Source organism: Temnothorax curvispinosus, unplaced genomic scaffold, assembly GCF_003070985.1.
Source record: "Temnothorax curvispinosus isolate PA1 unplaced genomic scaffold, ASM307098v1 QBEX01004528.1, whole genome shotgun sequence".
Lineage (NCBI taxonomy): Eukaryota > Metazoa > Arthropoda > Insecta > Hymenoptera > Formicidae > Temnothorax > Temnothorax curvispinosus.
This window is the reverse complement of record NW_020214308.1, coordinates 71,640-97,555: the sequence shown is the minus strand read 5'-3', so window position 1 is coordinate 97,555 and position 25,916 is coordinate 71,640. Positions and strand designations below refer to the sequence as shown.

The 25,916-nt window shown below is 39.4% G+C and overlaps 2 protein-coding genes across 4 annotated transcripts; both read left to right on the top strand.

The window, feature by feature from the left end:
• The first annotated feature begins 15 nt into the window (after positions 1 to 15).
• On the top strand, positions 16 to 23,198 carry LOC112453584 (atrial natriuretic peptide-converting enzyme-like). Of its 2 annotated transcripts, none has more exons than XM_025014414.1 (13): positions 16 to 889; positions 4,923 to 5,230; positions 12,485 to 12,668; positions 17,841 to 18,054; positions 18,813 to 19,184; positions 19,474 to 19,706; positions 19,828 to 20,034; positions 20,469 to 20,682; positions 20,868 to 21,013; positions 21,234 to 21,405; positions 21,581 to 21,825; positions 22,231 to 22,349; positions 22,529 to 23,198. In XM_025014414.1, the coding sequence occupies exons 2-13, from the start codon at positions 5,183 to 5,185 to the stop codon at positions 22,700 to 22,702; spliced, it is 2,328 nt and encodes a 775-aa protein (XP_024870182.1). In that variant the 5' UTR covers positions 16 to 889; positions 4,923 to 5,182; the 3' UTR covers positions 22,703 to 23,198. The 2 variants fall into 2 exon arrangements, with proteins under 2 accessions (XP_024870182.1, XP_024870183.1); XM_025014415.1 differs by lacking the exon at positions 16 to 889 and adding an exon at positions 3,392 to 3,735.
• A 210-nt stretch (positions 23,199 to 23,408) lies between these two features.
• On the top strand, positions 23,409 to 25,576 carry LOC112453574 (pyridoxine/pyridoxamine 5'-phosphate oxidase-like). 2 transcript variants are annotated; one of them, XM_025014396.1, is made up of 6 exons: positions 23,409 to 23,511; positions 23,953 to 24,101; positions 24,168 to 24,267; positions 24,618 to 24,692; positions 24,918 to 25,117; positions 25,228 to 25,576. In XM_025014396.1, exons 1-6 carry the CDS (start codon positions 23,497 to 23,499, stop codon positions 25,355 to 25,357), a joined length of 669 nt encoding a protein of 222 aa, XP_024870164.1. In that variant the 5' UTR covers positions 23,409 to 23,496; the 3' UTR covers positions 25,358 to 25,576. The 2 variants fall into 2 exon arrangements, with proteins under 2 accessions (XP_024870164.1, XP_024870165.1); XM_025014397.1 differs by having other exon boundaries at positions 25,233 to 25,326.
• Positions 25,577 to 25,916: the final 340 nt, after the last annotated feature.

Genomic DNA, 25,916 nt, shown 5'->3' with positions numbered 1-25,916 from the left:
AATTGCAGTATAAAATCGTTTAAAATGCACGACAATTTTAGAAATCGCAATTATTGTTTTTTTTTTTTATGGATCGAAGTTACGTGACTTTGTGTAATGACATTTCTTACATATTTTGAACCTATTCTAAGTAAATGTTAAACATGATATCTATTTTTCAAAGAAGCATCGAAACAATTTATAAATCGAAACATCGACGAATCGAGTACAGCCGTCGGTCGTAGGTGGACATTAAAGGATCGTCCACTTTGATATTAATATGTGCTGCAGGAAAATAATTTCAGCGAATACTTTCACTTGTCCAGGCTCGGCGAGAACGCTCGCGGTGTCCCGAGGTAAGACGTTACATGACGCCGACACGCACAATTTGTCGCGGGGGACCGTCTTCGTTTTCTTCTCTTCGCTTCTCTCCACTTCTTGGTCGCGGAGAAGGGTGCCACTTACGGCGCCACGTCGGGTCATCAATCGCTGGCTCGACTCTCGCACGGCGCGGCGTATTATACATCAGCGGCCGCCTCGAAGAGTCGAAGGCCCGCGTTAACGGTTGTTTCTTAACGCGACACGGAGGAAAGGAGGCTTGTGTCCCTCGAGGAGCCGTGTGTTTCTTCGAGTACTACGGAAGGCGCGTTAAGAATCAGTCTGCTCGTCGAAGCGGCCACTGTCACTTCCGGGCAGCTGTCGGCCGAGGGTAGTCGACTCTTGGCCCGAACACGAAGGCAGCGTTTTGTGCGGTGGGATCAGCGTGAATTTTCTTGGACTGAGTGACCGAATTCTATAAAAAAAAAGGTCTTTTGATTTCCAAGGAATAAAAACCTGCTATCGGCACGCGAAGCGCGAAGATTAGGTGGTTCTACTGGATTTGGGAATTGAGTATCTGTCTCGCAAGCAGGTAAGCCTGAAATGTTTGTTATCGTGATGTCTTTTAGCTTCTTTTAGCCTCTTTCAACTCGTCTTTCCACATTCTTTCCTGTCTCTTTCGTGTATTTTCGTGACTTAAAATAACCGCGGTATAGAGCTCCATATAAAATCTTCGATACTTCGCGACAAAAATATTCGCAACTGCGAATTGTCAGTTTTGTGACGAATGCCTTTTACTAGCGACGTACTTTTGAAATATTTTTTTAGTATCAAGACTGAATTGATATGCATAGGTATTACTAATTATGCAATTAGAAATATTAATTCTGTAATTAGTAATAAATTACAATTATATAGAATTTAGTACCTATATTATACTAATTACATGTAATTTTGATTAACATATTATTAATCAGTTGCAATTAGAATGTATGTACAACATCCAGTAGCTTCTACAATAACAATTACTGTGGTCAAGAAAAAACTCTAGGACGTTTCCCCGTGCACCATTCGATATAATTCATCGATGAGACTCATCGATTATCCGTAGATTTCCTAGAGTGTACATTATTCAAAGAATAAAGTTTGTAACGGTAAAGTGTAATCTTCACGGTTGAATTCCTATCTAAGTAAGGTTTATCGTAGTTTCTATTCGCGGGGAGTGCACTCCCCGTATTTGCGTTTCATTAGAAACGCACGGATTACCGTTGCTCTCGTAATAGAGTCAGAGCAATCGGACAGATATGTCCGGACGTGAAATCAAAAACGATATAGAAACATCAGGTATAGAATTCTATAGCCGCACGTAAAATATTACCGGCGCGGCGTTGCAAATATTACACGTAATAAACATAGTCATGCACATAAATATGTTATGTGTATGAGTGGTTCTGCCATTAATATGAAATAATCCCTGATAATTATACATTTAGATAAGATATATATATTTAAAATGAAATTACTCTTATTCGTGGTGTTTTCGTTGATCTTATTGTTTTTATGTCAGGTATTTCAATGCATTTGTGTGTTTTAATATACATAAGTATTTATATATGTACAATTCTGTAAATGTTTTTCGTGTCCGCATATAAAGTTGTAAACGAAATTCTACTCTAAATTCTGGCACGAATATTATAGATCGCCTACGCCTACGCTAATTTTTACTTACTTATTTCATAATAATAATCCACTAAAGTGATACTATCGAATAATATGCAATAACGTAAAAATAATTCGTTCGATTATATTTTAAGGGAAAAAGTAAAAAAAAAATCTGATTCCTCTTTTACACCTCACCGATGTAGAATCTACGACGGAAAACACGCATATTAATTTCATTGCACTGATTCCAAAACCTGTCTCGTTACCCTTGAAATAAAATAACTTGCACTAATAAAGTGCCTTTGCTCGATGTAGTGTATCGAAAAATATCTCTCCGTTCAACAAGACTCGTTTCCTTTCCAAGCGGAGCAAGTGTTTTCCAAGTTATTTTTCACATTAAAGTAGGTCGTAAAATACATAAATCCTCTCGGCGACCTTTTTGTCGAACATTGAAACGAATATTGAATATTCAGAGAGAAAAACAGGAAATATAATGGGCAATTCAGTGGCGAGGAATCTTCTACCCGCGATATCGCTGGAATTAATTTCGTTCGTAGTCCCATTAAGAGACCTGAAACGATAATCTTGCTTAAATACTACGTATTTGCACATATGTATGCCGACTGGGGCATCGACGATAATAACGTGAAAGTGCATCCACTACGCCGCTCCAGAACAATTCCACGTCGTGCCCAGCTTGAGATACACCGTGGGAGTAAATTACCGTAAACTCCACGTCTGATCAAAAAGTTCACTTTACTTGCGACACCGCGCGCACGGTTGTCTCCTTAAATGTCTCAACAGGCACCTGCACGAGATTTGCCGTTACGCGCTTCCGACACATCGAACAGTAATGTATTGTCGCTCGTAATCCGCGGCATAATTAGCAGCGGAGTGCAAAGCCATGCAAAGGATAGCGGGAAAAAACGAGGACGAGTAATCACTGGATAGAAAAAGAAAACGAGCAAAGAAGGAATAACAGATCTTAACATAAGCGATAAAATAGATAGGATGCGAAGGATTCGAAGAAAAGCACAAACGTAAAGACTGAAAGATAATTATGACAATTAATAAAAAAAGCAGAAGAGAGAGATGAGAAGAAACGGGGCCAATCGCGACTCAAACAAAAGGGCTCAAAACTGGCATAAGAAGACATAAAGAGAAAAAAAATGAAAGAAAAAGCAAAGTCGAAAGTTGAAGGAGGTGCAAATGGAAACGGGAGGACAGGAAGGGATGGAAAGGGCCAGGAAGAGACGAGGGACAGACGTCCTTGCCCCGGACTAGTCCGTAACTGTGCCCTCGTGCGCGCGGACGCCCGTGGAGAACCGGTAATGACGTGAAAGTGCATCCACGAGGAGCGAGGAGCTTAGGCAGGCAGGCGGGCAGACCGCCGCAGCGCGCCGCGCCGTTCTCTCGGCAGTCTCGCCTCGTCCAGGACAATCCCTTGAATCCCGTGGCGCGGGGCCGGCTTGGAGAAATTGTCTGCCTCTCGACGATCAAAGTGCTCGGCCTGGACCGAAGTGGTGAACGTCTCGTTCGCCGCGCGCGGTCGCTCAGTCGCCTCCTTTCCTCGAGTGCGTTTTCGCCGCGGCTGCACGCCGATTCCACACGAGCGGTTTGTTTTGCTTTTCGCCGACACGCGCGTTCAAAGTTGGTGGTCCCCGGACGGTTCTCAGTGACGTGATCTCTCGAAGGCATCCTTTTCTTCTTCTTGTGATAAATGTGACGCACTGTCAATTGGAAAACGGAGTTTCATCTGTACGTTTGACAATTTAGGTACGAATACCCCAGACAGGAGAAAACTGATTTATTGTATTCTGAACGTGCGCTGCGTGTGATGCGGTCAATTTAGAATTACGATTGTTGATACATATTTATACGAGAAACTGTAAAAATTGCATCGCTTGTTTGATACGTTCTACATTTGATTCAAGCATGATATATGTGATTTATGTGTAAAGGCGTACCTTTAATTATGGAAAGATTATTAAGACTGAGACTAATGTTAATAAGAACAGATAAGACTAAAGGATACGTGTTTCTCTCAAGAGCGTTCACAGATCCTATAAGATAAATCTAGTATACATTAAGTTTTAAACCGTTACACACACATTACATAAACTAGTCCTGCGGAGATGTTTTATACATGAGGATATATCAATCTTCGTGTGTGACTTACCTGCATAATTCTTTTTATTAATTATTTGATTGTGCGATTATTTAAACTGTATATTATGTCATGATCTTTATCTTAGCAGTTTTTTATTTTAGCAGTTTCTATATACATTTTAAAAATTAAAAATCATCAGTTAGATTGCTTATTCTCTTCTAAAATTTTATAACAAAAGAGGTATATAAATATGTTTAAAAATTATAAATGTAATAATTATTTTATGTAAAATTCTCAAAATTTCACATTTATGTCATTTGTTGCTTATTTGCGCAAAACTGCATTGAACTTGTTAATGCTTTCTTTATGGCAGTGTTTACAAATATTATTTACATAATATATGGCAACAATTTGTTTCAAAGGCATTATCAACGTGAAAAGAATTCTGTTTTAAAATATAAAGTTATATTAATTATACGAAATAAATATTTTTTACATCAACTTCTAATTCTTCGTCAATAAAGTCCGTTTTTGTATTATATATGACTTTTCAATGAAACTTTGAAACTGTTATTAAACTTTATTATGGTTTCTAAATTAATGAACATTAGTTTCAATAAAAATGGTAATATTAAACGATAAATACAGACTTGCTGAGAAAATACCAAGGAACGGCACTTTATGCCGAACGGAAGTTTCAACAGCGGTAAACGACTGATCATGTGATTTACGCGCTCCCGTCACAATACGCACGGTGACCGACGTGCATTTATTTAAAAAAAGTCCATAAAGCCCGACACTTCCTAGAGAATAATTGCACGAGTCTTTAATTGTAAGTATTTCTTCTTTACAGCGAATGGGACGCTAATATCTCTGAAGCGGAAAGCGGCAGGCCTGCGGGAGATGTATCTTGCCGATATCCAGGTTTGCGGTTCTTAATAAAAAAAAAAAAAACGGACAATTGATCATCTTCGGTCATCCATCACCATTGATACGCGCGTACGCTCCACGAGGAAAAGAAATCCGCGATGATCCCCGTGACTCCTCGAGCCGGCCAAATTCTGGAGGAGCGCTGACGAAGCGCGGGAGTGCGCGATCGCAGGCAGAAAAAAAATGACCGTCGCGATGGAGCACAAGCGGAAGAGCTCGTGGGACTCGAAGGTGAGACTCGAATATGTGGCGCACTTTCCCTTCGCGGATCTCCACATGCTTTCTTCATTATACCGTCGCGTTATTAATTAGGGAGCCGGGCCCTCGTGCGAAAAACGTCGCGACTCGTGCATGCGAGGAATCGAGCGGAGACGCGCGAGGCGTTATGAATCCTACATAGAAGAATGCATTGTTTAACGGCGGACGGTATATGAGTAACGGCGAGTGTTGCGCGTTCGGGATACTTTCCAGTTTCTTCGGATCGATCCTCCGACGTTCCCTAACGGGGCCGCGAGGCAGATAATTCATGATAAATCCTGAAGCGAACATTTCAAACGTGCGCATTTTCGAACGCTTGTTATTCTAGCTTGGCAAACGCGTATCGTGCACACCACCTTTGTTCGAACTTGCACTTAAACTTGCTTTATTAGAAGTCTTGTGCGAGCCGAGAACGCGAAATGGCGTAATGTTGCTTTGTTGCCCGACGCAACGTCATATTTCTGTCTCGTGGCTGGCTTTGCAAATAATCATTTCGCGGATAAGGTGCCCGCCTCTTCTATTATCCAGAAATGATGCTGCAGATTGGAACGGTGGAACAATTGCGGGATAAACATAATCGCTCCCATAACTCGCCGCTGACATTTGAGCCGGCGAGTATCGCCCCGTGGCGAGAAAGCGCAATTCTGATTAATTTAATCAACTCTCACGCGGCGTAACATTATAATATGTATATATTTTTTTTACTCACGAGACGAAATGAAACGAGATTAATTCCGTTCCTCGCGTCCGAGTTCTTCCAGTCGTAAGAAACGGTGCCGAATGAATCAGCCGCACACAATAACTTCGGAGAAAGTCGCGTCGCGCATCGAGCGTTGATGCTCACCCATCGTGTCCTTCGATTAATTATTCCGATTAATTTTCTCGCACTACAGAGCGACGTAAAGGCCATTGAAAGGCTAGCGGGATTGTCGCGGGAAAGAGACTCAACCTTGAACTCGCGCGCGTTTACTCGGTCGTTGATACTTGAATACTCTGCATTATTCCGATTTCTGGATATTGCCGTTATTTGTCATTTTATAAGGGTATTCTTTGTATAAAAATTTTTATCAGGACACAAATTGTGTTTACATATTGGCGTTTATTTAATTACATGCTCGAGGTTTTAGCAAAATTGTTGCACGTTTTTTTCTAGCAGAAACATGACGATTTATAAAAACTATCGCTGATTAGTATATTAAGGAATATTTCAAGATCTGAATGCACTTTGAATATTTTGCATTGGAATAGGTCGTCGACTTTTGAAGCGTTGCGTGCGAACGACTGAAAGGCAAGACGCACCGAGACGATTCGTGGTTTGCAAGTTGATACCGTACGAATTATTTTTGCGGTCGTGTTCGTTACCGCCGACCGTTGAATTATCGTGGACACGATTTTTCACCGACATAAATTATGCAAGAGCCGCGCAGAGTCGCGCGTATTTGAAACTCGTCGGACTGCCGAGTGCATAAAATGTGTCAAACGAGTTGTAAATTGGTCAAAAGCCAAGGTTTCCCCAGATTCGTTCAACCTTGTTCTTCCAATACCGTTTGACAAATTTCTATGCGTGACGCAAATATAATTCTGGTAGTCGGTATATTCTCTTTCCGCAACGTTGATTTTTGAGACGAAGAGAGTCGAGAGAGAAAGACGACTGATGGCAATAACCCTTTTCCAAGTGAACAATGATTCTGCGTTTTGTTGTCATTCGCTTCAATGATTCGCCTTTCGAAAAGGAAATCGAGAAACTTGTCGCGCGTTCGTGAAGATTTAATTAAAAGGATAACGCTCAATTAGCGAGATTTCTTCATCAATAGTGCTAATTGCTAAGTGCGAACGCCGTTTACACGCGAGCGATTGTGTCCACCTTGGTCCACCTCTCTCGGCGATTAGGAGCCTGATCTATCTGGTTTTCCTCTCCAGACCGATTGACCTTGTTCTCTAATGACCCCCCTTGGCCACGCAAATACCTACGCACTCGGCGGCGAGTTGACGAGGAACTAGGCTGACCGGAATGGAGAGCGATGTGTTAGGTGGGTTGGGTCGTCTGGGTTGGGCCGTCGTCATCTGCTCTATCCCCGATACCGTTACTTCATGGACACCCGATCGCGCTTGGTATTCTTCAAAATCGCGCGTGACGCATGTCGCGCCGACGTCAAACTCAGATGATTGATGGCAGGTCTTTGATTGAATATCAGGAAGTCTCACATCGGTAATTTCACATCGGTGTATTTTTTATTTATTATCTGTTCAATGATAAAAATTAAGTACACGGTGACGTCATTGATGATATCTTTGCTCACTGAACCCTTCATTTTCTGTTTTGTCTCCTTTTCTTTGGAACAATCACAATTTAATTATGGATATATAACTAAATTTTAAATTAAAGTAATTGTAATAATCTTAATAAACTTAAATCATAAATCGAAAAATTGTATCGTTTGAATGTTGAAGATCATCTCGGAGAATCATGCGTTCACGTCACATAACTGAACTCTGGGATTTAGAATGGCGCGGAACGATTCGAGACAATTTTCTTCGTAGAATAAGTATGCCGATTATCTTGATGACGAAGGACGACAGATTGCAGATCGGAGATCAACTCCGTTGTCATTTTTCTCGCGATTGCTTTTTGCTGACGAGTACTGGCGTCAAGTTCCGGGGGTTTACTTGTCACCGCGTAGACAGTACGTATAATATGACCGAGCGGATTGTAATTCAAGACGGACAGAAACTCGTTTCTAGATTCTTGGCTCTTTTGGAAAGGTGGCTTGGCGTTTGGTATAACGGTTATAACGGTCAAGAGAGTCACGAGAGAACAGTAGCTCCGATGACGCTCTACAGATTCTTTCCGCCGGTCATCGACACTTATTCTTTTCAACGGTTGACAATCGACCGACACGTTTTCCGGCGACAAAAAGAGGTCACGTTTTTTTTTACATTATCGTTCGCATTACGCATTTACAATCAATTCTATTTGCACAATATTCATTAACTGGCTCGTGTATACGTGTGCAGGAATAATCTATAAATGAAGATCTAATGCACAAATATATTTTATACGAGGAAAAAATCTGCATTTTTTTTTCGAAGTATAGGATCTATAAATTAGCATCGTTAAGATACCGTTGCGAGATATCTTCCTTGTATCTTAATACGCGATCTGAATCGTTTCTTTAACGATTATATAGAAACTTCTTTCTCTAGTAATAATTTTTACATAAACTTGAGGTTTCTCTTTACGCGCGGTTTCACGGGGACGTAAATTCGACGTGGCTTCTCATTTTGGAGTGGAAGCAATTCTTTTACCCATCGGTAGAAAACGGTTTAATGGATCGGTAGCGTTTACAACGGTCATTATGCATCGGTCTATTATTATGGCGATGTCCGATATGGTATCGAGAGGCAGTTGGGGGGGGGGGGCAGTTCACCGCGAGAGACCACGTGTACTTTCGCGAAAGTTTCTGGCCGTGAAGAGCGCTTTTTCTATCGGCCGCGGAGTCTAATTTTTCCCGGCCTTGAAGTCACTGACCGCGCCTATTAACGGAAGAGCTCGAAATGCGCCGGTCAGCCGGAGCGTGTCTTAATCTCTTCCTGCAATCGCTACCGAGAGAAGGCGCTGCGTTTATCCGCACTGAAATTCTACTTTCCAATCTGGTGCGTCCACCAGATCGGATCGGCTCGTCTCAAGCGCGAAACGGCCCATTATCGAGATCGGCAGCTCACAACCGCGGTCAACCGCGTCGATCTTACCCGGCATTTGCATTCCCCTTTTTACATAGTCTCCCGGAGATAATGGCTTTGTTTATTTGCGCCGTTACAGATCCGCGAGCGAAGCACTAAACGTTCGCGTGCATATATGTTCTCGCACAGCAATGACCGTTCTATAAGAATACAGCTTCGAAGGAGGAAGATCCGCTTCGAAGAAGGAAATCCGTATTCGCGTTCTTGCCTCGCGCCGCATTTAGCGCGAAACGTGGTCATCCGATCACGAGTTTCATTCTATCATTAAAGACAGATATTAATTAATTTTTAAATAAAATCAATTTTTTAAATATTATTTGTTTCCCATTATGCATTATTTTCTTTTCGCAACATCTTTCGACATAAAGGTTTCTCTCTTCGTGGAAGATCGTCCTGACCTTTTCGCTTTACTGGTGAGCGAGGAATCACCAGATACTTTTACTTTGCAGCATTCAAACGCATCGTCAATCTTTTTTTGCTTGTCGTGGAAGGAAAATTGGTCATGCTTGATTTCCGGTTCTTTCACTTCGGAAGCCTCAACAAGGGATATGTCGTGTGAGAAAGACTTTTCAGCGGAAACATTAGTCGTTACCGAACTAGGCTAAAACTAGGCGCGAAGACAGTACGCGAACTTTCATTTGACTTTCGTAATGTCTTTCGCACTATTGTTCGCCAAAGTTAGTCTTTTTGTCGTTATCACAAATCTTACGTAACGATCAAACGATACTATATAAAACAAACTATAATAAACAAACAAACTAACAAACAAATAAACTATAGTATATTCTTAGCTTTGATTGACATTTATAGATAATCTAGACTGAAACAGCATATTTCTAAATGCACATAAAAATATGTTTGCCATCCCTTTTTACCTTCTAATTACAATTTTCTTCAAATATAATTTTTAGGTATAACTACTTTTCTTATTTTTTATACATATATATTTAAATACGAAAGAACATTCCAAAGAATGTTTGCGTAAAAATTATTATTTTTATTCGCTTTTCGCGCAAAGAAGTCCCGACTTATAATTTTAGCAACTTTAAAGCGTACAATGTTTATCATGCTTCTCGCTATATGAATTATACCGAGTGGAGTTTGAATTGAGAAATAAAACGTTTACAATGCTTGCCATTTCTAATAGCGTTGTGATATTACATCAGAGCCAATGATGCGGAGCAAGTAAAAATCGTGCACAGTCCAGTGCATTGTTCGCGAAACTGATATCCACGAACGAAAGGCAACTTCTCGCACCCGTGCTAGTACATCGTGCTATCGCCAGTTTCATAACGGGCATGGGGGGCATAACATTTTTATAACTCGCTCTTATATAAGTGACACAGTGCAAGGAACTTTTCCGCAACCGCGATTTTGCGGTTTCGTGGGGGAATATTTTACAGCTAACGTTGTACCACTTCGAATATTATGTCTCTCGTATGCGAGGTATATTATAAGTTAATTATAATTTTGATAACACGCACGCAGACACATAAATCTATATAAGACAGATATAAATATATTTTCATACTTCCTCAATAATTCTTCTTTAAAATTTTGCTACACGATATATCATTACAATTTAATTGCTCCGCATTTCGGTATTCTCTATTTTCTTCTAACTTTTCTCAAGTTATCCCAGCTTGTACACCTCGATAAATAATAGGTGCAACGAATCGATTTTGAATCGCGAACGTTTGACACAGTTTAATAAACCTATATAGTCTGCAATTACACGCGTATATCCGTATCGCATTAACTCAGCTTAATTAGATAATGGCTGCTCGGGCGTGAATCGCGTTGCGGAAGTGATTGAAAATAGAATTCGAGATAGCATCTCGTTCGCCAGCTGCTACGTATTGCGTGTTTGCGTCTAAACACGGGTTCCCATGTGTGTACACCGGGTCGCGTGAGAAAATCGGTCGGCTCTCACTGACGTATATAGTTCGAGTATCCACATTACCTAACATTTAGGTTTAGATCGTTGCCCGCACTCTGGTCGTTCGGTGTCTCTTACGCAAAACAATTAAAAACGCCTACATTTTTTCCGTAAATACGACAAAACTTAACGCGTGCGACAGGATCAGCTCGACGCGTATCGACGCCGGCACGTAAAAACGTGGCTCGTCGAATTTCTTCTACGAGTAAAACGTTTCGCACCGTTTAGGCGGGTTTTGGCCTTTAGTCCTGTACGACCTTTGCGCGGCGAAAAGCAACCCGTAATCCAGGCGCTCTTTCGCTTGCCCATCCTGGTTGCACAGGCGCGATCCTTCGCGCCGGAGCGTGTGCCGGGCGTAGCATTTGAACGAACGGAGTGGAGGCGTATAGGCACATTGGAGGTGCCTCGTTGTGGGCTGCAGCCGACCGCGGAGGTGCATCGTACGCGACGGGGAACGCGATTAAATAGACGGAGGCTCGCCTATTTAAATAATTTATTTATGAGTGATCCGTGTCGCTTGGATTTCTTGGATGGATTCAGATTCACGTTCGTTATACGCGACATCCTGCATGCTAGAGCGTGTAGCTCGTACGCACAGTTTCGTTAATACCATCGTGCGACACGCAATTACATATAATTAAGAGAAGGAGATGAGAGGTTGAGGCCACGGATATTTTTATTTATTTATTGATCACGAATCTTCTTATCTTTCTAGAAACAGACGTGTCCTCTTTTCGGACATTTTTGCGTATCAAAATTTATCCAAAAGCAGCAATGATGTTTTCTAAGTTTTGTTTTCAAATAATTTGTTCTGTGTAGCTCGCGATCGAATCGCGACTCGTGTCGCTTTGTCTCAACTCTGAGACGGAAGTGATCGTTAATGCAGTTCGTTTCGCAATGAGGAATCACGGTAATCCTCGTTCTTTCGGATTGGTAAAAATTCATTGATGGCACGAGGGAGCGGACTGCGGATTGTTTCATCAGCGTGGAGAAAGACACCGCCCACTATTATTTACTGAATGGTTTCAGCAATCTTGCTTTCGTAATGCTATTACTAAGGCTTTATTTCATTACAGAAAATATTATCTTTAAATATATAGGAAGCTCAAATATAGTAAATAATACTGGTAATACAGACGCTAGTTTGCACTCACTCACGTTGTGCATTTCCTATTAAAGATAACAGTCACGTAACTAACGCGAGAGACCGATCATAATTAATGCCCATTTTTATTAATCTTTGATTTTATTTGATTTTGTGACTGACCGTGTCCTATGATCAATAATTATTCTAACTAATTGTAAAATAGCCTTTTTTGCTTTACCTGAAAATTTCTCTAAAGCAATTTGATAAACGGAATCATATTCAGCGTCCAAAAAACTGAGAACTGATTATCTTTGTTTTTGTGCATTTTTTTAAATTGAATAGATTATTTGAAGAGCATCCACTTGTCATTTTGAGCAGCGTATTTATAATTTATGGCGTATTGATCAAGAGCAACAATTAAAATCGCCAGTGTAAAATACGAATACATTTTTGTCCGCAGATTTCAGTGAGCACGGTGAGCACCCGAAGATTCAGCCGTGCCGGTACACCAAGCTCGATCCTATCGTCCGACAGCGACATTCGTTTCACAAGGAAGCTCGGCGGGCAGTATCGCTGCGGATGCTGCGTCCTCGCCGCTTTCTTATTCTTCCTCCTCTTCTCGGGTATTTCCATATACCTCGGCTGTAAGTATACCATAGAAACTACAAACAACATGAAAGTCCAAGAAATATGAACAAAAGAAGCATAATTTTGTATAAAAGATTTATGAAGAAAACATTCCTCGACCGCACATCTTAAGGTGCCAATTCATGAGACGCTGAAAATGAGCGTCAACAAGGTGAATGTGGTGGTTTCGCTTTGACGCTAGCGTCAAAGAAATGAAGTTGAATTTGTTTAATATTCAGCGTCGTCGCTGAATCGTCGTTAATCGTCCCAGTACAATCAAACATAGACTTTGAAATACGTAAAATATTAATTATTTTCAAGTAATATCTTCAAGTAATAATATTTTATGGATACATATATAAATAAAAGAAATTATTTCTGAAGATTTTTACTTGCTAAAAATGAGCGTCGAGCGTTAACGTGAAAAGGCACCTTTAATTGATGTTTGATATGACGGTTCCGATATATCTTATTGCTAATTAATCTTTGAAATATGTTTCTTTCTGTCTTTTTACATTTAATTGATGTTTATTTCTACACGTTAAAACAAATTTAAGTTATATAAATAGAGTCTTTTTTTTAATATAGTTATAACAAATGTTTTTATATAAAATTACTGTAAAAATTAGTGTAGCCTTCTAAGCAATCTTTAATTTATTAGTACGATTATATAGAGCATTGCAATATAAAGATAAGGCTTTGTAATTAATGTAAGATATTTTAGATTAAAGTCAATTTTCGCGTTTATGAAAATGCTCTTCGACTGATTGCGAGATATCTGTCTTATTAATCTCGAAATGCATTGGCCTCTCATTTTTGCAATTTACAAAGTTATTGTACTGTAAAGAGATCATTGCTCGACGCACTCGAGAAGAGCGATGCTCTTCTTCTTAGGTCTTAGAAAGTGAGCGTTCTGTCGAACGATTTAATTGCCTGCGCATTAGCGATGATAGATCTATGCATTATTCGAAACGTGATGCGCGTACCATCACGCGCCGTGGCTGCTGCGCTGTAACCGATCGCCGCTACACGCCGCGATGTTATTTTAAGTAAGCCTGTTATCCGCGGGGGCATTTTACTGAACCGAGATATATTTTCGTCACGCAACGCGCTACGGCCGCTTTCACTCGCCGTTCTTGCGTATACGCGTCGAGGGTATACCGAGACGAGCAAATGCAATTACTCCACGGTTAACCGGCAATCGGCGGCCTGGCGGGCGTGAAATTATCCCGCCGGCGCGGCGCGGTGTAACGCATCGCGATCGCGGATCGCTGGACGACGGATGCGTTCACGGTGCATGAACGTTTCGCGGGCTGTGAAGTGCGATCGGCGGCTACTCGCCGCTTTGTCCGAATGAATGACGTTTCCTTGTAGGCGCGTGCACTTCACCTTGGTGTATCACGCTCGGCGCGCACGCCGTACGTATACGACGAACCAGATACGAAGGAGGGAAATAACTGTATCTTGCATTTACATTACATTAGAGCGAGGGGGAGACGGAGAAAGGGAGGGAATCTACATATTACTCGCAAAATGATTCGGAAAAAATAGATTGTGCAAGTAAAATTTCTGAGATTCCTCATTTTTCTTGCCAGTTTCACGAGAAGAACTGCATAAAGCACTGAACTCACTGGAAAAGCAAAGATTAAAAATTTTATTAATGAATAAGAATTACGTTGTCCTAATTTCAGGTGAAATCATTTCGACGTTAGTAGTAAAACGGCTTTTAAATACAAAATTACATTTATATATATTCTTTAATCTTTAATATAAGTAAGTAGTATTACTTACACTGTAGCATTAACCGCGTTCTTTCGAAAGAAGGAAGTCCCGTGTACTACGAGTAGAGAGTGTACGATAACGGTGAACGCGTGATTTGCATAGAAACATCAGTTTAATAAAATTATGTATTCACAAACGACATATGTTGTATCAAAAGATTTATAAAAACAAGATCTCGCGTAACGTTATTCTTAATAATGTGGTTCTTTTCCTACAACGCGTTACTTGGTACCAAGGCACTCATTATAATTAACTAACAGTTCTCTGCAGGTTTAAAACAATTACGTATGCGACATTAAAGAAATATATAATATATATACATATATGTATATATGTATATGTACATCTCATAGAGAACATCCAAGAATCTAACAGATTTTCCACGGTATTCAGGATTCGTCTCGGCATAGCGAGTGGCTAAGGTCAAGGCCGCATATCCTCGACGTAACAATGATCGTTTGTTACGGAACGGCGACTTGAATGTTCTCGGGATCTGCGAACGGCCACGGCGACTTGCCGCGCGAATCGGGACTTTCAGTAAGGGGAGATCGTACTAAACGCTTCTCGATAGTAGACGAAGTTGAAGTTAACAGAGAAATTAATAGGCTTCTTGAACGATACGAAGGATTGATTTGATTTTTTCAAAGCCCACCTAAGCAATAATTGGATATACTTTGCAAAATGATAAAGAGATACGTGGTATATACGACAAATATTTTATATTTCATTGCTGGACAACAAAACAGTCGCTCAGACTGGGAAAATAAATGACAATAACGGCACTAACTGTGACCGAAATTTCTTCTTTCGACGATAATATGCTTCTTCCGAGAATGACGCCGATTTTAACGCGACTACTAGGAAAAAGTTCGATCAGGAGTATATGTCGGCGCTTCTTCGAACACTCGGTAACTCGGTCAGACCGTTATGCGTGCGTGCTGAAAGACCTCAATGGGCTTTGGCCGCATCATCTTCTTCCTGCCTTTCATTCTCTACTCTTTTCTTGTAAATACGCTCCGTCCGTTCGGCTTTGATCAGCGATGTTTAACGTATATATCACATGTCAGCTTCTTGCGCTGTGAATTTTACCTTAACGCGGCTATTCTGCAAATACGTCGGGAAAAGCGATGTCTATCGCGAATTCGCTCGAGAGTGATTTACGCCGCACTTAAACTTAGCTTGTTAGTCGCCGATATACAGACGCATCGCGCACATCCGTGTGACGTAGCGAGTAGCATGGAAATCAGCAGTTCTCATCGCCGCTTAATTCGTGTTTACGACCGAGAGAAATAAGAGGTCATGGAAGATGCTGCACGGAACGTGCCGGTCCATTGAGGCTTTCAGCTGGCAAACGTATAACGGTCTGACCGAGTTGTCGGGCAGATGAGTATACGTGCCCAGTTCAAGGCTCGACCTTAAAGGTGGGGATCCGTGTCCTTGAAACATTTTGAACACTGTAGCCTATTCAGCGAATTAGCATTAGAATGGCAAACGGTTGGCCACTACTACAAAGAATGGTTCCTACCTTAAAAAATTAAAAAATTAAAAGTAGTTAATGAGAAGAAAATAAAATCTTCATTTTTTTTCAATGAAAACCTTTCTTCTCTTACAGAGAGAAGAACAGATTTTATCCTTAGTATAAAATAAAAATTTATTTTATACTATTTATAGATATTTCATATTATTTTACATTATTTATACACATCGTACAATTTTCTTTACTTTGAGAATTATTTTATAAGCTTGACAAGGTATGAAAGAATCTTTAAATACTTGTACTCGTCGCTAGATAAGATTTGAATTTGGGTGAGAGTAATTTATCAGAGTACTCTCAGATTAATTATAAGAAGCATAATTAAATTTATTTATGATTTATTTAATGGAGTAACTGTCTCATGCTAAAAATAGATGAGAAAGTACTTCTAGGCTCATGTGCACTTTGTATGTGCGATAATGCTAGATATCCCATGTTCATTAGTCATATATGAGAAAAATATACCGTACGCCATGAGTACCTCGAGTATCACGTCTCGGATCCAAACCATACAGCGCCAGCGTACCCACGAGGAAAAGTATAACCATAGGCGTCGCAATTATCTAGAAGTAATATTACATTTCAGCAATTTGAATTAAATATAAACTTTTGAGTACCTTTAAAAATACTTAAATAGGAATAAGCTTTCAAAAAGAAGAGAAACAAATTGCGTAAAATCTCTAAGATTTTTCACAAATAGATTGTGTGTAAAACGCGTAAAGCCTCTCTAAGTAAGGTATAAAAACTTATACGTGACGATGTTGCGCGAGAAGAAAATACAAATGAAGAAAAAGAAATCGGACTGATCTAAATAATTAATCCAAGTTAAAATGTGAAAAAAATTAAAAGAGAGTTGAAAGAACGTCGCACAATTCTCAGAAAATCTTCAGAAAAAAATATTTCGCCGCCCATGACCGTACCAAAGGGTCAAAGAGGTTCTCCCGCCGGGGTAAGCCCCGACGAAACGAGGGGGGAAGGGGGACCGGTGAAAGGTGATTCCTAGCGAGAAACCGAGATCCCTGCGGGCACCTGCGTGCTCCCGATTTGTCTCGTTTTGCCCGGCGCGCGGAAAATTGGCCGCGCCGACGACGTTCTAATGACAACGCTCGGCGTGCGAGACCCGCCTCGACATTGTTGGCACGTTTTGCACGCTCGACTCTATCGTTTGCCGATCGTACATACATTAGAAAGCCAGATTGTGGTACGTACAGGCGAATTACGGTGAGACCCCGCGCGCGCACCGCAACGTTCTAAATTCCTTCTCGCGGCTGCGCTTATCGGTCAAGTCGTTTCGCGAAACTTTCAGCGAGCCCGCTGTGACCTCTCGTAAATTCGTGAGATCCTCGTCAGCAGACTTCATTTTGACGGCAGAATTTTATCAGCATGTAAATACAAAATGCCATGACTGGAGATGGAGGTGACGCATAATAAAACAGCGAATGATTTATTTACGCGGCGACTTGGAGGAGCTTATTGCTGTAATTTCCGCGGATATAACACACGCCGGTAATCAACTTTCATTGCATCCACAGCATAATCAGGCTCCATACGGGAGCCTTTTTACTTTGATTAATGCGACTGCGTTGAGTAATACGTCTATTTATGTGATCGATGCGCGGAGAGCAGTGAAATTATATTGACTCCGTTCAGGTCTCAGCTCATTAAGCTAATAATCATATTTATTCATACCTTTCTTAGCCTTGACATGCATCTACAACTCTCTTGAAATTCTTTTTTTTTACACACAATACATTTCTTCATTACCATACGCAAGATTTCTCATATATACATTTGGATTTCCTATTTTTTTTCTCACACATTATCATGTCGTATATTATAGCAACCAACACAAAATATTTTTCTTCTGTTCCAGACACATTCCTCACGTCGGATCCACCTGGGGATCAGATATTTCTCGCGACATTCCGAGTTACCAAAGGCGATTCCTTCACCGCGGAGTTGGCTGATCCCTCTACCGAGGCCTTCCGGATACGATCGCGAGAGTACCGCGACCGCCTTAATCTTATCTTCCGTCGCAGCTGGCTGAAATTATCATTCCTCGCAGCGGACGTTCTGGCACTCGACGGGTAACGCAAATATTAGTACCTCCGGTTTCTCGATTATCTTATCTTCTACATTCGCCTTCGCGCCGCGTTATGAGGCACGCCTAAAGACGCTTGCAAAATAAATTGTGCAACAGCATCCAACAGCGAACGCGTTACGTGTGAGATCAGAAAATCGGCCAATTACGAGACCACGTATGCCACGAGCTCTCCCTCGGCCAGTTTTCCCGCCGTGAAATCAGTTTTCGTAGACGCCGGGAAAACGATGGGACGAAGCCAACCGATGTCGCGGAAACCGATGAAAACAGCTCGCGGCAGCGCGCGCGGGAGAGAAATCGGTCGCCGCGATCGTTTCGCAGCTTTCTCGTGATTTCACGACACTTGCTCCTTTCAGCGTTCAATGAAATGTAACCACCATTATTGCGGCCACGCTCATCAATAATGTATCACACTCGAGTCTGTAGATTTCACTCGATTTATCCTCACCGACGGTCCACGGAGATGAGTCGCATTATCGCGGAAACGCATCGTGTGGATATTTAACATAATTAAATATAATAAAAGTAAATTAAAAATAAGCAAATTAACTCGACACAAATTATTACAAAAATAAACAATATTTTAATAAGCAAGGTCACGAAAAGAAGAAATATTATGTATTATAAATATTACATAATATTATCTTTGAATAACTTCTCTTTTAGTCAACAAATTCTTAGAGAGTTTCCTACTTTTTCCAACATTAAACAGTTTATATAAATATATTTGTATAATTTATATAGGGTGGAAGGCCGAGATTTGGTGGTGCACTTTGACGTAAGGTTTGACCCGCGATATCAAACTATAACTACCGGGAATATCGTGGACATTCTATCGCGAGAATTGAATCCTGAAACCTCGCGGTACCTGGCGAATCTGACGATCGAGGCAAAGAGCCTCGAAGTGCAGGAAAGTCTGAAGGCCCTCAACGCGCAGAGCAGTCCGCAGTCGACCGTCTCGACGTTACCGCCGACAACGACGGCCCCTCCGCCAAGAAGATGCAGCAAGCTGGACTTGTCCTACTGCAAACATCTGCCTTATAATATCAGCTCATACCCGAACATGTTGGGACATAGATCGTTGGCGGATGTCCAGGAGGATGTTATCGCTTTTAGGTATATCTCTCTAGACTCGATAAGTGAACTCAATTAGATTAAAAAAAAAGCGTCTCATCTATTTTGACAGGTTAAATTTATTTCATTGAACACAACATTATTAAAGAGAATATGGAAATTTTTGTTTTAATTGTGTCATCTTATGTCATTTTAAAATTTCATTTTTTATATTTTATTGTTAATTACAACATTAAAGACTGCGGTAATTGCAACGAATTTTGAGCTTTTCTTTTTTATTATATTTTTAAATTAAGAATGTGATTGTAATTAATACTGTGATTGAAATTAGAGAATTGGTGGACGCGGAATGCTACCCATTGGCTTACGACTTCGTCTGCCAAGTACTGCAGCCTGCGTGTCGATCGAGTCAACCGGAGGATCTGCTGCAACTGCCTTGCAGGAGCTTCTGCAGGGAGTTCTGGAATGGGTGCGGCAGTCGTCTCCCCGAGAAGATAAAACACGCCTTGGATTGCTCCAACTTTCCGGAGTATGCCGGTCCTGGTAGTTGCAGGCCGAAGCCAGGTGCGACTAATTATAGAATAGAGTATTTAATTATTGTTAATACAGAACAGTCTTTCTTTAGCCAAATTACAAAAAGCACAGTATTTTATGAGCTAATTAGTCAATGTGAACATCAATATAGGATGCGTGCAGGCGCTTCAGTCGAAAGCTTTATCTCCAAGGATTTGCGACGGCGTGATTGATTGCCCAGATCTTTCTGATGAAAAGAATTGCGCCTACTGCCAGGATGGTTACATGCATTGCGGAGTAGGAAGAAGCTGTGTGCCACATACGAAGCGATGTGACGGCAAGATGGACTGTCCGAACGGCAGCGACGAAAAAGATTGTCGTGAGTAATATAATAAATAATAATTCAATTCAATTCAATTCAATGGCGCTACAGTCCAAGTCCAAGTCGGACTCTGGCCTCCTGCGGGTTCGTGTTGCCGTTGAATCTGACCGTTCCGAGGCTTTCGCTTTTCGTCACAATGTTGTTTTATGGGGACAGGTTGTGAGCCTATCGCCCAACTCGCGTTGGGGGTCGCTCTTTTAGTCGCTTCTTACGACAGGCAGGGCCTACCCTGGGTGATATTCTGACCCCGCTCCCAGACGGGTTATAAGTAATAATAGCGCAAAGAATTGCACTTGAGGAAGATGAAAAGAAACATTAATTTAATTTTGATGAAGATATAATGTTAATTAAATCGAAATAAATGCGGCACATGAAAAGCTAATTGCAGCACTGTAAATGTCCTGTATTTTTTATACACATTTTTGTCACAGTATTCTTGGCGCCGAGCGTCCACGAGCTAAAATCGCAATCCTGGAGCACGCCGCACGTTGCGAAGTACAACAAAGAGGGGTACGTCGTATTCAATGAGAAAGGTACCATCGGCAAACTTTGTACGGCGAATTTAAACGCCACTCTACCAGAAACGGAGATGGATAATGTTCTCCAAACAGCAGCAAGCTCATTGTGTACTCTACTCACATATACGTAAGTATCTCTTCGCAAAAATCTTTTTTTAAGTTAAAATAAAAATTTGGAATAGTCAAGGACTAAAAATCGACACTATTCGGATATTAACTATAATTTGAGATCTATCCACATTTTATATAATCATTTCGCGCAATTAGAATTTCATAACTTATAAATCATTATTTTTTGCAATTTCAATATAGTGGCGTAGCTTCCGTCGAAGTAAGAACTGATGACGAAGAGGATGTCCCGTACGTGTACATGGAAGATCCCTCAGCACCGGAAATCACATTCGTCCGGGCTCCTTGCCCCAGCAAGGAAGTTCTGTACGTCCGCTGTTCTGATCTCGGTACGAATCCTCTACTTATACGTATAATACAATTTTTCATTATTTAAATAAGCGCTTTGGCGCAATTATCCTCTAAATTTTTTCCAATTTATATTCTTTTAAATTGGAATTATTAATTATGTTTATTTTCTATGTGCGTTTGTATGTGACTTGACTTTCACATTTATGTTATCTTCCGATTTTGCCCATTTATATTTTGATTCTGATTTCTGAAAATTAGAGTGCGGAATACAATCTCTACGTGCTAATGGCGGTACTAATGGTCTGAATAAGATAGCAGAACCTGGCGATTGGCCTTGGCATGTTGCACTCTTCAAGGAAGGAGTTCACGTTTGCGATGCCACTCTCGTGGCAGACAATTGGTTGCTCACAACCGCGTATTGCTTCCAAGGGTGAGTTTAACTTATTACTATAAAAATATATACCGTATTGAGAAAATTCTTTTTTACATTACGGAATTATGAAGTCAAAGAAAGCAGTTATCAATTTTAATATATTACGTTACATATATATTGTATATGTTACACATACACTCCTAATTTTTACGATATCTATTTCTTTTTATAGTCAACCGAAAGCGGAATGGTCGGCTCGACTTGGAGTTGTACGACTTTCGAGCACGTCACCCTGGGAACAAGAACGCAGAATCGTCGGTATGATCAAATCACCGGTGGAGGGCACGACCGTTCTGGTGAAGTTAGATAGACCGGTGACGACCTTTTCGGACTTCGTGAGACCGGTTTGCCTGCCCTCCAGCGAGGATCCACCGAGCAACACATCGCAATGCAACACTCTTGGTTGGGCGAGAAATCGTACGTGTACAATCGTGATGTACTACTGACCCTGACCTTTCAAAATCTAGATAGTTTCTTTCTCGAAAATTAAAATATTTTTTAGGCACTTATAGAACATCAAAAAATAACTTTAACTATTAAAAAAATCGACTTGTTATTACGTTATCGTAACATGTGTATTTTTTACTAATAAAATATTTAAATTAAAAAATGCATGCCAATATGCATATTATGTTAACAATAAAAATCTAAAACTCTATTAGGTAGTAGAAAATAAATCAAAATAGAAAACTATAGAATGTACTTTTAAACGTTAATTTGAAACGTTTAATTTTTTATTTGAATAACTTGAAAGACAAAGCACTGCAGACAAAAACTGCTTGAAACAACACATATAATATTTCTCTCTTTTTCTCCTGATAGGCGATGTGTTACAAAGGGTACAACTCAAACAAAGTGCAATGGAGAAATGCGAAAATATCAGTATCCCTTCAGTGAACAGTGTCTGTACCGAGCAAGCATATTCTACAGACGATTGCAACGTAAGCTAAAGTTCTCAACATAAGTTATTATCTTTAAAGTGTTTTTAATTGATTTTATTCTTTAACTTTTACAGGAATTCTATTTTATTGTTTCTCAAGACACAAATATATTCTAAATAATAAGCGGAATTAATAAATGGTACAATAACAGTAATATTTTATTATTTTAATTTTAATAGGAAGAAGAACTCGCCGGCAGTTCGATGCTGTGCCTTCAAGAGGATGGTCGGAGATGGGCGCTGACGGGTATCGGTAGCTGGAGGATAGCTTGCTCGAAGGACGGCCTCGAGAGACCTCGGTTGTACGATAAAATTTCGTCGCATATCGATTGGATAAAGGCTACCATTGGTTGAGAAATCCGTTTACGAGTTAAGACCTGTCTGAACGTACCGCGAACGAGACATATGCTCGACACATGACGGATCCCGGACGAAAAATATGACCGTTGTACTAAAACATGGGACTGATGTCGAAATTGTGATAGAAATTTCTAAACTGTTACGCGCGGAGAATTGTTACTGTACGCCGATAGAGACTCAATCACATCCGTTTTGCACGAATATACATATATCGTTACATATTGTTATCAATACATGATTTTATCAGGTACGACGTATCCTGTTACTGATCACCGGAACGTGCAATCGTATTCTTGTAAATACCTAACGTCTTCTTTATGTCTAGGATGAAAGTCCTTCGTTACCGTGGCATAATTTTTTAACTTATTTTTCTCGCTCTACATTTATTCTACCATGCGTATACATAGTTGCTTTGTATGTTATCTCCTAGATTCATATCATTATTTTAGCAATTACGATGCATCTATACGTTTGTAAGATCGTTTACACATTAAAGTTTCCTAAAATAGTAATTTGATATTTTAAATAAATTTTTCTCTTCAACCCTCTCGATGTTTCAGATGATTTATCAGCGGAAAATTTATAATCTTATGGTGACGAATTATATAACGTGTTGGCAGTCTCGTCTAAGTGCACTTTGCGCAGAATCATGCGCAGTAGGTGGGAGATGACAGGCAGGGGAAGATGAGAATCGATAAGAACATAAATAGTAGTAGTGTAAGTTGTCGACTTAGTCGAAGCGTTGATTATTTACTGGAAACGTGGCACGGCGTTTATTCATTTCTGCGATGATGAATTTGATGGTAAATTTTTTCGAATAATTAATAAATAAATTAGTAAAATTTGAAGAAAATTTTTTAAAAATTGCCAATGTTTGAACTGTTTAACTGCTAATCTAATGTTATTAAGACCATAAATTGATTGGCGAAAATTAATTGACGTAATAGAAAGAAGATTTACTTTTTCAGCTTGTTATTCATTAACAGAAAAGCGTAAATAAAAACAATAATATAGAATATAATATAGAATAGCCTTGTTTCATTCGTTTATATTAAAGTATATCTTGTAATTAAAATTATCTTCTTGGAATGCTATGTGGAACTCAGTACATCTTGTTAATATTTAACTAAGAAAATTCCTTATCTATTTAAAATAAGACAACTGATCTATTTAAAGTAAGGTAATTGTTCAGCTATTTAAAAATAAATAACTGCTTATCTATTTAAAACATGTACTTTACAAAGGAAATGGCAACGACTGGCAAGTACGTGGGTCTCGCAAAAATTTGTCCAGAAGACAATCCCGTTGATCTCTTCAGAATATGGCGTGACGAAGCGATAAGATTCCAAACTGGATTAGTAGATGTTTGTTGTCTAGCGACTGTCTCTTCCCCGTAGGTATAGCCTAAAAGTGTACTATCCAGTAGAGAGATGTGAACTGAACTTATTCTATGTCTCAGAAATTGCAAAGTCAGCTCGAGAAATATGATGTTACGAGAATTCGATAATGACGGTTTTGTTATCATGACAGACGCACGCAGTCGGAAAGTAAAGGACATGGTAAATATTAATCTCGAAATATTGATATAATTTATTCTAAAGAAAGTTTAGTTAAACATTACCACCATATAAATCATACTATGAATTATACAAAAAAGACGTAAATTCAAACATGCTTCTTTCCATATATCTCTTTAACATTTTAAGTATAAACGATTTTAATGGAACCTACTGTAAAAATCTGAAAACAATAATTTTTAAAAATATTGTTTTGAAGGAAAAAATAGACTCTTGATCAAAAATTGGGAAAGAGACATACAATAATTTTGAAATTTAATTCACTTCTTTAGTGCTTTGATATTTTCAAAATAATGAAGATTTTACTTTTTTCTTACTGTCTTTCTTTACAGGATTGTAATTCATATACTGCTATGTGCTTTTTGTGGAATTATAAGAACGATTTCAAACATCATGTTTTGCGACAGGCAAGTACTTAACTTTGGAATAATTCATCAATTAAATATTAAACGTACTTGTTAAACTGTTCAATCTTTAATATGTTTGACATTTATTCAGATATTTTATAACTTTTGTTACTTTTACTAGTGAAAATATAAAGTGAAAGTATCCCTGATAGAACGTACAAGAAACATTTCTAACGGTCTGCGCTAGAACAGGTGGTGCTTAAAATTCGAGAAATGATGATTTAGGTGAGGATAGAGGGATCGATGAAAAAACTGGAAAGACCGGCTTGTCAACTTATATACGAGAGAGAGCCGTTGCACTGCAAAATCCGGACCTACCTATGCCATCAGGACCAACCGGCTAACTGGGACGATTTGAATCGTCGGTATAATGAGATATTAGTACAAGCATACAAAGGAGACGACCTACCAATGCCGGATCATGTGTAGGTTTTCAGCTGAATTTAAATAACATGTGGCGAACATAAAATCTAGATATATGAGAGTAATATAATTGTCATAGACAAAATTAAGGCAAAGTTTTTTGTGTTTTTAGCGTAGCCTATAAATTATCACCTAAAATGATGGAATTTTATCACTCGTGGGACCAATTAATCGCCGATCGAATACATTACAAAAAGGACGAGAGCAAGAATCGTTGGGATTATCAAAGAATAGCAGCGTAATTTTGTATAATTGCGTGTGTTCGCTCAAATTACTCTATTTTTGTTAGATCTGATCTGATAGACTTATTTGTTGTTTAAGATTCGGAGTTATTCGGTGATTTTTATAATCGTATTTATAATACTCATAATTTACTATTTCTAATTGCAGTAAAATAAATTTTACTGAAAAACACGATAAAAATTTAAAACTTATATTTTTGTAGTTAAAATATTATTATAAATGCGAATTATTATACGTAAAAATATGATATTTTAAAAAGTAATAAAAATGGTATTGGATACTAGACTGGCTGTAATAAATATGTATTAACAATGACGTTTTTACTATTACTATCTCTTTCGTTTGTTTCTAGTACAGCATATTTTCTAGTATAATACATTTCCCATTGCTTAACATTTTAAACATACATAAAAGTATTCTATTGCATTTAAAAAATTAACTTTCAAGCAGAAATTATAAATTAAAATTGAAACTGGCAAAACCTGGAAGATTGATTCGAAGTGTTGGCCAATGAAATCTTCCCGCTAACAAAGCGGCATACAAAACGTTCGATACTCC

What these genes read in the sequence shown, in the direction of transcription:
- LOC112453584 (XM_025014414.1), top strand. Translation starts at nt 5,183, where the DNA reads ATGACCGTCGCGATGGAGCACAAGCGGAAGAGCTCGTGGGACTCGAAG. An exon ending in CAGCGACGAAAAAGATTGTC is followed by an intron (nt 20,035 to 20,468) that starts GTGAGTAATATA and finishes TTTTTGTCACAG; the next exon opens with TATTCTTGGCGCCGAGCGTC. An exon ending in TGTACTCTACTCACATATAC is followed by an intron (nt 20,683 to 20,867) that starts GTAAGTATCTCT and finishes ATTTCAATATAG; the next exon opens with TGGCGTAGCTTCCGTCGAAG.
- LOC112453574 (XM_025014396.1), top strand. An exon ending in CTAGCGACTGTCTCTTCCCC is followed by an intron (nt 24,102 to 24,167) that starts GTAGGTATAGCC and finishes TCTATGTCTCAG; the next exon opens with AAATTGCAAAGTCAGCTCGA. An exon ending in CTACCAATGCCGGATCATGT is followed by an intron (nt 25,118 to 25,227) that starts GTAGGTTTTCAG and finishes TTGTGTTTTTAG; the next exon opens with CGTAGCCTATAAATTATCAC.